The sequence below is a fragment of the Amblyraja radiata genome, chromosome 13 (assembly GCF_010909765.2).
Source record: "Amblyraja radiata isolate CabotCenter1 chromosome 13, sAmbRad1.1.pri, whole genome shotgun sequence".
Classification (NCBI taxonomy): Eukaryota; Metazoa; Chordata; class Chondrichthyes; order Rajiformes; family Rajidae; genus Amblyraja; species Amblyraja radiata.
The window spans coordinates 30,878,687-30,889,655 of record NC_045968.1 but is presented as its reverse complement, the minus strand read 5'-3'; the positions used below and the strand labels follow the sequence as shown (position 1 = coordinate 30,889,655).

The 10,969-nt window shown below is 42.9% G+C and overlaps 1 protein-coding gene across 1 annotated transcript; it reads right to left on the bottom strand.

Annotated features, from left to right (window-relative positions):
* Positions 1 to 2,804: 2,804 nt before the first annotated feature.
* nrros (negative regulator of reactive oxygen species) lies at positions 2,805 to 10,711 on the bottom strand. Its single transcript, XM_033031645.1, has 2 exons — positions 10,589 to 10,711; positions 2,805 to 5,143 (listed from the first exon to the last, which is right to left on the bottom strand). The coding sequence occupies exons 1-2, from the start codon at positions 10,703 to 10,705 to the stop codon at positions 3,188 to 3,190; spliced, it is 2,073 nt and encodes a 690-aa protein (XP_032887536.1). The 5' UTR covers positions 10,706 to 10,711; the 3' UTR covers positions 2,805 to 3,187.
* Between the last annotated feature and the right edge of the window lie 258 nt (positions 10,712 to 10,969).

Genomic DNA, 10,969 nt, shown 5'->3' with positions numbered 1-10,969 from the left:
TCTTCCCTCCCCTTCCTGCCTGGACTGCTAAGTGTTTCCAGCATTTTCTACTTTTATTTCAGTTTTCCAGCATCAGCAGATTTTTTAATTTCATTGCCAAACATTTATGAATTATGGCATGCCCTCACACAATCATTGCCAGAAGACTGACAACTAAACCTCACAGCTTTAACACATTCCACGAGAGGCACAGACAGACCGACTCCCTGACATGCTTCTCTTTCTCTCAAAAGCAGTGGAAGGCACACGAGCCTACATATCCCTTATGACAGATAATGCTGCTTGCTATTGGGATGTCATTGGTGATCATCAAGTGTACTAAATCCATCAAAGATGTTGGCTTCCAAATTCCCAACCCTTTCATCCTATTTCCTTCTGATTCCACACCCTCTTTTGACTTACAAGCTGCAGGTGGCACCATTAAGCAACTCTTGCAGGGTGGGATAATGGCATAGCTAGTTGAGCCTCACTATGCCAGAGACCCCGGTTCAATTCTGATCTCCAGTGTTGTCTGTATAGACTTTACACATTCTCCCTGTGATCGCTTGGATTTCTCTCAGGTTCTCCCATTTCCTCCCATATTCCAAAGATTTGTGGATTACGGGTTAATCGGTCACTGGTAAATTGCTCCTGATGAGTTGATAAGTGGTAGAATATGGAGAAATGTAATGGGAATGTGGAAAGAATGAAAAATGAGATTAACATAGCATTAGCATAAATGAGTAGCTGATAGTCTGTGCAGACAGTTCCTGTGCTTTATGAATGTATCTTCAAGGCCTCAACCTACACAGTCTTGCCCCTGTACATATTTCAGGCACCCAGAACTGTGGTAGGTCAGACAGTGGAGGGACAGCAAGAAAATAGTAATGACTCACAGTTGTTCAACTTTACACTCTCAGATACTGACCCCAATTGGGGCTGGAGTACTTACACCTGTGGAGTCACTGGGCACAAGCGGTTTTCATGGAAACGAGGAGACACAAGAGACTGCAGATGCTGGAATCTTCAGCAAAAAAATTAAATGGAATTTGTGAATTCTTATGCATTTAAAAAGGGATCCTTCAAATGATGAACCATGGATTTAGAAGAGTATCCCCTGCAGAGATGAACTTGTTTCCTTTCCCATTTATTCTCTTCACCTCTGACAGGGCAATGGAATTATCGTACTTTGTGCTTCTTTAACGAACCTGCTCCAGCCCAAGCTAGTCCTTTATAATCTCTTTATTGACAGGCAAGTACCCAAAATTAAATATTCAATTGGCCAATCAATCAAATTTCCCTCGTTACTTCCCCCCAAAGACAGTGTCCTAACATTCTGCAACAACCAATCCATCAATGAGCTCTGAAAATTCCGAGTACATCATAAACCTGCATGGTGGCGTAGCGGTAGAGTTGCTGCCTTACAGCGCCAGACACGGGTTCTATCCTGACTACGGGTGCTCTGTACGGAATTTGTACGTTCTCCCCGTGACTGCGTAGTTTTTCCCTAGGCGGACCAGTTTTCTCCCACATTCCAAAATTTGGTCAATATTGTAATTCGTCCCTAGTGTGTACAATAGCGTTAGTGTATAGGGACCACCATGGACTCGTTGGGCCAAAGAGCCTGTTTCCTTGCGATATCTCTAAACTAAACTAAACCAAACCTCAACTCACATCCTATGAAGACAACGTGAGAGGGGATTCTATACCCGCCTTTCTTTCTCAGCATTTTGAGTGTGCATCAAACTAATGGGGAAATAGGTCCTCTTTCGATGGATCCTTTTTCACAATGGGAAGGATGTGTCAGTCCAAAGCAGAACACAGCAACAGGACACAAAGAAATAGAAGCAGGAGTAAGCCGCTTGGTCCCTCAAGCCCACCCTGCCATTCAATATGATCATGACCGTTCTACCCCAGGGCTTGCCTCCTCCTCTGTGCCAGTTTCCCGGAGTTATTAATCCCCAATCTTACAAACATTTACCTCACTCCACTTCCCCGAATCATCCAGGTGGGTGTAAGGAATTTCAGAAATTCACCAACCTCTATGAGAAGGAATTTCTACATATCTTCCACTTAAATGCATCTGTAAATGCTTCTTCAACGTACACTAGACCTCAAGAAAATAGGAGCAAGAGTAGGCATCAGGCACTTCTAGTCTGCACATTATTTAATATGATCATGGCTTCCAATGAAAGCAACCCAACCTACTTAACCTCTCTTGAAAGTCCAGGAGCTTAGAGCATAGCTTGATGGCTCATTCACACTCAGATGCATCACCTAACAGTGCAATATATTAAAAAAGCTACAAATGGAGAATACGATATGATACGATAGAACTTTAGCAGATGTCCGGCAGGAATGGTGGATATAGATGCAAGTTCCATTATCATAATTTATTAACCTTTTCAGTTAATGCAGAACAAGTCAGACCAATAATGGTCAGACTGAAGAAGTGTTTCACCGACCAGTATTTATAGGAAACACTGCCTGGGCAATGGGAGCGTCCACGGTTAGAGGGCATAGCTTTAAAGTGAAACGTAGGAAGTTTGAGGGGATCTGACGACGATCTTTTTAAAACAGTGGTTGGAATCTGAACCCGCTGCCAAAGAGGTGGTTGGGGGAGATACGTTCATGCTATTTATAAAGCAACTAGATAGGCATTCGAACCATCAAGGCATTTAAGGCTATGGAACAAATATGGATAAATGAGATCAGTATAGATGGTTATAAAGATCAGCATAGACACGGCTTGTTTGAGCACTGTATGACCCTCCATGCCAAAATACCACTCAAAGTTCAAAGCATCTTTTGTTTTTACGTTTCACTTTTAATTTACAAAAATACTCATTGTCCATAATGCCTACTTTTCATGTTTACGTATTCTGTACAGTAGAATATATATCTTAATAATTATTATAAATATTATGCAAAGCTTTTGTGCATGTTCATAGATACATCCAGTTTCGGTCAGTAGTGAATGCAGTAATCACAGCAATAGCTGTCCAGCATGCCCGCTATGCTGATACAACTTGCCCGCCATGCTGATACAGAGCAGCTGGCTGTCTTTATTATTAGTGCCTTTGGAGAGACTCATTCTGTTCATCAGCTCAGCACTGTAAACGTTGCCCCTTTGAGGTAGGTGCCGCGCCAGTCACCAATGCGTTTCGAGAACTGGGACAAGTGCTGACGTGACCCAAGAGGATTCCGGCTAATACTCAGTTCCCATTTTGCATCTGGCTTTCACATATTTAGGCAACAACTTGGAATTTAAAGAGAGGAAAACCATCACACTTACAGTTATAATGAACACAAGAGTTGGCAGCAACAGCAACAAATATTTTAAAACAGTGTTATCAAATCTGCAGTGAATTTTGGTAAAGTGGGAAATTCTGTGTAGGTCAACTAGGCTGACAGTGCTGTTGCAAGTGACCTTGGATATATCAAGAATAATTAGTGACTTGGCATTGGTCAAAGAGGTCCACCAGCTCAGCTGGCAACAGTCAAAGGCATTACCGCTCAGGAGTATGCCCTCTAGATTGTGTAGAAGACTCCGCAGTACATCTTGCTGAAGAGTCGACAATTGGTTCTTACGCAAATCCAACCATTTCAGGGGAAGGGTTTTCAATACAGGATGAAGACTTGTTAAGACATTTTCGGATAAGTCCAAGCTGCTTAGGTGTCTGAAAGCCACTCGTAGGCCAATGCCTAACTGCTTAGATGTTAATCCATTGTTGCTGAGAAATAGGAACTGCAGTGATTCAGACACATCTTGAAAAGTACTTGTCTCCAATCTGATGCCAGTGTTGGATGATAGATCTAAATGTGTTAATGGTGTGCCAACAAATGCATTGGCTGGTACAGTCTCCAGTCCACAACTGGCAAGATACAGGTGTTTCAATGACTTCATGTTTGCCAGCCCAACACAACCTCCGTTTAAAGTCCTTTTCTCGTGTTTGAAAGGGTAGGCACAAATAGACACATTGTTGTGACTGAGATCCACCGTTGCCACCTGTGGCATCTTAGTGAAGAGATCAGAAGGCACTGACTGTAATTCATTGAAGCTGATGTTAAAGTGATTCAGTTTCTCCATCCTGTTAACACTGACATTTAGATTTGCTAATCTGTTTTGGCTGAGATCCAGCAGCTGAAGGAAGAGAAGAGGCTCGTCCTCCATTAGAGAGAATGTTTGCAAGCAGTTCTGGTTGAGCTGCAGAGTAGATAATGCCGTCATTCCCCGTAGGAATCCTTGAGGAAGATACCGAAATGAATTCCTGCTCATATCCAGAACTTCCAACTCTGGCAAGCTTACAGAAATTACCTCGTCCCAAAGATTCACAGTGGTGATGTTGGTCACATTCCCAACGATTTGGATGAATTGGACTTCAGTGGATGAGTCATTCATCAGATCACTGTAAAAGCTCATCTCATTGTCTGCAAGCAACAGTGACTTGAGTTTGTTGCATTTGGGTAAGAGTGGGAAAAACAGCAGTTTATTATGGGACAGGTCCAGAGTTTCCAACTGAAATTCAATCTCAATTTCTCTGGCTAAAAACAGCTCAACAGCATTGTGACTGATGTTTAATGTTTTTACCTGGTACAAACTGAAATCTACAATACATGGAATGTGGTTGTGAGCGAGGTTCAACCTGGTCAATCTTCCCAAACCTTCAAACGTCCCACTTTCAATTTCGTAGATGTGATTGTACTCTAAGTTCAGTTCTTGAAGATGGACAAGACCTTCAAGAGTGCTAGGTTCCAATCTCATTATGAAATTTCTGGCCAGGGATAGATATTCCATCGTGGTCAGGTTTTGCACTATATAACTTGTCATGTCTTCATTTAGTCTATTCTCAGATAAATCCAACCTCGTTAGAGCTGAGAGAGTTCTTAGTGCCAAATGAGTTTCTGAATAAGTTAAATCAATACGGTTGTTCTTTAGATTTAAATCTTCCAGATTCCCGTTGTATCCAAAGGCACCAGACTCAATAACCTCAATCTGATTCCCACTCAGGTTCAGCGTGTGCAGACTTTTGTACATAGAAAATGATCCGTTGTTGATTGCTCTGATGACATTTTCATTAAGAAGGAGCTCTTCTGTTCTGACGGGCAGGTTTGCTGGCACATGATCCAACTTCTCTCCTTGACAGAATGCCATTGTTCCAATCTACAACACAAATGGCGTCAACATTCAGTTACCACAGAAACCTCCCATGATGCAATGTAGAGAGAACCACTCTCTCCATCATACCCAAGGGGCTCTAAACAATTAATCCCATATTCCAGGCCTGCAATTGAAGAATTCAATGTTCATACTATTAGGCTGTATGCTACCCAAGTGAAATATTAGGTGTTGTTCCTTCAGTTTGCATGTGGCCTGAAGAGGTCAGTATGGGATTACTGAAATGTTAGTATGGGAATGGGAAGAGAAGTTAAAATGATTAGCAGTTTGGAGATCCAGCAGGCCTCAGTGGATCAGGAACAAGTGTTCAGTGAAACAGTCCCCTAGTCTACGCTTGGTCTTGTCGATGTTATTGGAAAGGAGGCCACATCAGGAACACCAACTGTGGTGGATAAGGTTAGCGGAGGTGTACGTGAACGTTTGTCTCACCTGGAAGGCCTTTTGGGGTCCCTGTGGTTGGAGAGGGAAGTATCTGGGGAGGAGAGATGCGGCTGGTGGTGGGATCATTTGAAGGTGGTGGAAATGTCAGAGAATGATGTGTTGGATGCAGAGGCTGGTGGGGTGAAAGGTAAGAAGCAGGGAAACTCTGGTGGCTGATCACTCACAGTAGCCAGCCAGACAGACTATAATGGTTCCTCCCTTATCGGCGAGTTTGATAACAATCCATGCTGACCATCAAGTACCCGTCTGGCTGATCTCATTCAGCAGCACTAGATCCTGTCTTTCATCTCCAGATCCTGACTGACTTACCAGGGGGAACATTTCCTCCATATCTTTTCAAATAACTACATTGCCATGTCACCTTAACTTGCCCTGCCTTAAAGAGTGCAGACCGTGCATCTCCACCTCAGCAACACAATTGAACTCTCTCATCCATGGTAAACTTGTACTCTCTCCTGGACCCTGAAATTGTCACTGGAGGCATATCAGGAACAGTACATAATGCTGCAGTTGATTTATAATTATCACGTTTTTCTATGCAAAACCCATGTACAAAGCCAAGGATTGTTGCCCATTAACCATCTTGTGCTATCTTCAAAGATTTGTGAATTTGTCAGTCAGGCCCCCTCTTGATATGCTACGATTAAAATGAAATGGCGTATTCCCTTCCCCAATCTTTACCCACTTCTCCTTTTAAGGTTACCACCGAATTTATAAAAATTACACTTTCAGCAGCACTTTTTATATCATAATGACTCATTTGGTTCAAAAAGCATTTATCTTCATCCCAGATCCTAAGCCCCACGTTGACCTTGTAATATTTGTAACACCAGGTGGCGCCACCAGCAGTGGCCGCCTCGCCAATAGTCTGTCTGTCCTTTCTTCTTTTTGTTATTTTTTGTGTGTGTTAAAAAGTATGTTTTCGTGTTCCTTGATTTGTTTTATGTGGGGGTTGGGGGAAACTTTTTTCAATCTCTTGCCTCGACGGAGATGCGATTATTTTCCGTATCGTATCTCCGTCGCCACAACGTGGAGTTGGCAGCCTTTTCTGGAGACCAATGGGCGTTTCAAGCTGCGGCAGTCTGTGGGACTTTAACATTGCGGAGCTTGCGATCCCTTTGTCGGGGAATGAAGCCCCAACCGTGGGACCTGTGGACTTTAACATCGTGAAGCCCGCGGTCTCTGGTAAGAAGAGGCTGACTCGGGAGCTCCATGCCGCGGAGAGAGTTTCAACCGCCCCGACACAGGAGTTTCAATCACCCCGACGGGGGCTTTGATCATTGGCTGCGGGGGCTTTGATCGCCCAGACCAGATGGTTTGACTGCCCCGACCACAGGAGAACAAAAAGGAAGAAGATTGAACTTTATTGCCTTCCATCACAGTGAGGAATGTGGAATCCACTGTGGTGGATATTTATGTTAACTTTTATGTGGTTATGTGGCTTGTTGCTTTTCACTTAGTATGGCTGTGTGGTAACTCAAGTTTCACTGTACCTTAATTGGTACATGTGACAATAAACTGACCTTGAAACGTTCTTGCAATCTACAGCTTGTATGATCATTATCAGACTCAGAGAATTATGCAGCACTGACACAGGCCCTTCAGCCCAGCATATGCCTGCTGATCATTGTATCCATCTAGCTAATCCCATTTATCAGCCCTTGATCTATTTTATGCCTTTGCAATTCTAGTGCTTATGTGGAGGTACCTGCCTCTTCCATTAACTTAGGCAGTCGATTCCAGATTTCAATCACCCTCTGGGAGAAAGACTTCTTTCCTCAGATCACTCAAAACCTCTAGCTTTACATCCTAACCCTTTGTCCTCCAGCTTTTGAACCTCTGTTAGAGGAAAATATTTCCTACCATCCACCTTGTCTATGCTGCTTTTACTTTGTATACCTCAGTTAGATCCCTGCTCAGCCTCCTCCACTCTATGCAAAGCAAAATGCCCTTTCTCTTTGCTTCTGATGGCAATGGGGGAGAATTGCCCAGGCAGCTGGATCCAACGTTCCCACAGTGGGACCTGGTTAATTTGAGGGGTGTGTCCCATTAGCACAAAATTAATCCAAGGAATGGGTAACATTGATAAGACACAAAATGCTGGAGTAACTCAGCGGGACAGCCAGCATCTCTGGATAGAAGGAATGTGTGATGTTTCGGATCGAGACCCTTCCTCAGACTGAGCGTCAGGGGAGACGGAGTTCCAGAGATAAGAAAGTGTAAGAGATCAAAAGAGATGCAGATCAAGGAAAATGTAGAACAGACCATTTTAGTTTGTTACGAGAAGGTGGCAACAAAACAAACAGAGATACAATGTAATCATGGGGACAGTCAGACTGGTTGGAGAACTGTGAAGGGGAAGGGACGGAGAGAGAGCGGAAAGCAAGGGTTACTTAAAATTAGAGATGTCAATATTCATACCGCTAGGGTGCAAGCTGCCCAAGCAAAATATGAGGTGTTATTCGTCTAATTTGCACCGGGCCTCACTCCGACAATGGAGGAGGCCCAGGACATAAAGGTCAGTGTGGGAAGGGGAGGGGGAGTAAAGTGTTTAGCAATCGGGAGATCAGGTTGGTTTATGCAAACTTAGCGGAGGCATTCAGCGAAACGATCGCCGTGCATGCAGATTATCAAATATTGATAACCTTGCGAAGTAAGGCATCTTGATAAATAATCCTGGGGTGCTATACACTCAGTCCTTATTCTCTGCAACTCCACTGTCTACAGATCCGTCTTCACAGGATGAACCCCAGACCCCATCATGAATCAGTTCCAACAAATGAATCTACATACACGTTGAAGCAATAATCATTATCTGTATAAATGCAATGATCAGCCGCCAGACCACACATGTCTGTAGCTCCCTACAGTATGCATTCCCAACAGGGAGTAACATTACGGACAAAGTGATCTCAAAACTGATGACTGATTATAAGGTTCAATACATTCAAAAGATTTACTTTGCTAGCCATTAGTTATTTAAATATTTTAATATTTTAATGATTTTATTCAAGCATATCCCAGTTTATTTCAAACATTATAGGGGATGTTTGTTTTCATTTGAGAGCTATATTGGGTACAAATGAAGGGTCCTGTATGGCATCCACATATTTTTGTTGTCTGCAGGAAGTCTGTACTAATACAGTACTTGCACATGCTGTATAACAAAGACTTAGTACATTTAGAGTCATCGAACTATACTGCCCAGGAGCAAGCCTTTGCCTCCATGCCAACCAAGTTGGCGTCTTTGGATAGTCCCATTTGCCTGCATGTAGCCCATATCCTTCTAAATTCTTCCTATCCATATACAGTATATGTCCAACTATATTTTGAGTGTCATAATTGTATACACTTCTACAGGTTCCCCTGGAGCTCATTTATGATATTTACCCGGGTGCAGGGAAAGCAAAAGTACATTCAGGCTTCAGATATGCAAATCTGAACCCGAAGAGGTTTTTTTTTTTAATGACAATCCCATTCTAGAAGTTCTGATTACTGTAAATTGCTTTCCTGAGGCAGAATTAAAAATTGCACAATAATGGATGTGAAGCATCCACAAGGATGGAAGGAGGAGAAGGCCCACTTCTGCAAGCAAGAGCAAACAATGACCACTGTTTCACTCTAATGTTCACAGCACTGGGGCTGTAGTTTGGGTTTATTTTAAAGAAAACCACAGGGATGATAGGGTGTGTCAAAACAGGATGTTCTGTGGGTTTTAATGCAGCAGTCATTAAGAGCAAATGTAGGCGATCAAACGGCAGGCACAGCACACTGCTCTGAGCATTTCACAACTCTAAACAAAAGCTGGCAGATTCCAAGTACCTCTCTCGAGCACCGGTTTCACACATTTTATATATAGTTCAATGTTCAGTCACTTCCCCTGCAAGGTGCTCTTTTAACTTCAGTAAGAGCAGAAAATGTAGGAGAAAGGTAAAATTATCAAAAAGTGAGAATGCTGATGCTGGAAATCTGAAGTAACAACAGAAAATACTAGAAACAGCTAAACAGGCAGCAAGCATATGAGGAGAGGTAAAGTTAATGTTTCAGGCCAGCGATCTTTCATTAGGACCAGAAACACTAATTGTTTCTCCCTCTGTTTGACCTGCTATGTGTGTTTACAGCATTTTTTGCTTTATTTCAGATATTACTGCAGGATTTTTTTGGCTTTCATTTATTTATTCCTCCCCTGAAGTGCTAATAGTCGACTAACCTGACTTGGTATGGAGAAAGTTAATCTTCCCAACTGCATATTTCTGCATTAACAAACGTTTTTTTCATTTCCAAAAGCACTGGGGAAATGGATGCATTAACATTTACAGGCACTTGTATTTGAACAATCCCTTTTGTTATGTTAAGAAAGCTATGGGAATGGAGAACGCTTGCTGTTACAGCCACTGTTGCACACACCTGTCTGCTGTTCAACTGCAGAAGGCATTGCAACCTGACTCAGCACAAGCCCAAATTAATTTCACACGATACATTCTCTACAGGAGTGGCCAGTGCAATGTAATCTTAGCAAAACACTTAGAGGGTCAGGCAGCATCTCTGGAGGGAATGGACAGACAACATATTGGGTCGGGACTCTTCTTCTGACTGAAGATGTCTTCTTGAGTTTGAAGAAGGCTCCCGACCTGAAGCATCGTCTGTCCATTCCCTCCACAGATGCTGCTTGACCCACAGAGTATCTCTGGCACATTGTGTTTTGCCCACGATTCCAGCATCTGCACTTCCTTGTGTCTCCATTAGACTGCAATTTGAGCTAATCAATGACTGTTTTTCTCTCCTCTTGGGCCCCAAAGATATTAATATCCATCGTATAGCTCACTCAAGTATGTTGGGACAGGGCCGTATATTAGTCATATATCTAACTTACTGCCTGGCAATCAACTCAGGGATGCCCATGGTGCAGCAATTCAGGATTGATCTAAAGATACCAGATATGAAACCTCCATGACAAAGATGGAATTCAATGACAGGAATTACACCTACCATTTTGCAGCTCTCCAGAGATCTCACGAAACCCGCTTCTGTGTTGCTCCTTCTGTCAAGCAGCATAAGTGCTGAAAGAACGAGGGATAAGGACAGGCCTGTAAAGTCCATTCTCATGATTACACCTAGAAAGAGACAAGAGATTGTACACAGTCAATTGCTTGCCAAATCAGCACCAAGCTCCAATCAAACAATATTGCAGTGCAACCCAATATTGGATCTGCATTACAATAGGGACTATCGGGAGTATTACATTATTATTGGGAAGATACAGAGGGAGCACAGAACTTTCACATGGGGCACCACTGTGGAACAGCTGTATTGTCAGATGGACTTTACTGAAAGATACAGTAGCTTGAAAGCTTGGTTCCAGACTTAAGA

Coding starts and splice junctions, on each gene's coding strand:
- nrros (XM_033031645.1), bottom strand. CDS start 10,705: ATGAGAATGGACTTTACAGGCCTGTCCTTATCCCTCGTTCTTTCAGCA. Junction 5,144..10,588: donor CTCTGGAGAGCTGCAAAATG/GTAGGTGTAATT, acceptor TTTGTGTTGTAG/ATTGGAACAATGGCATTCTG.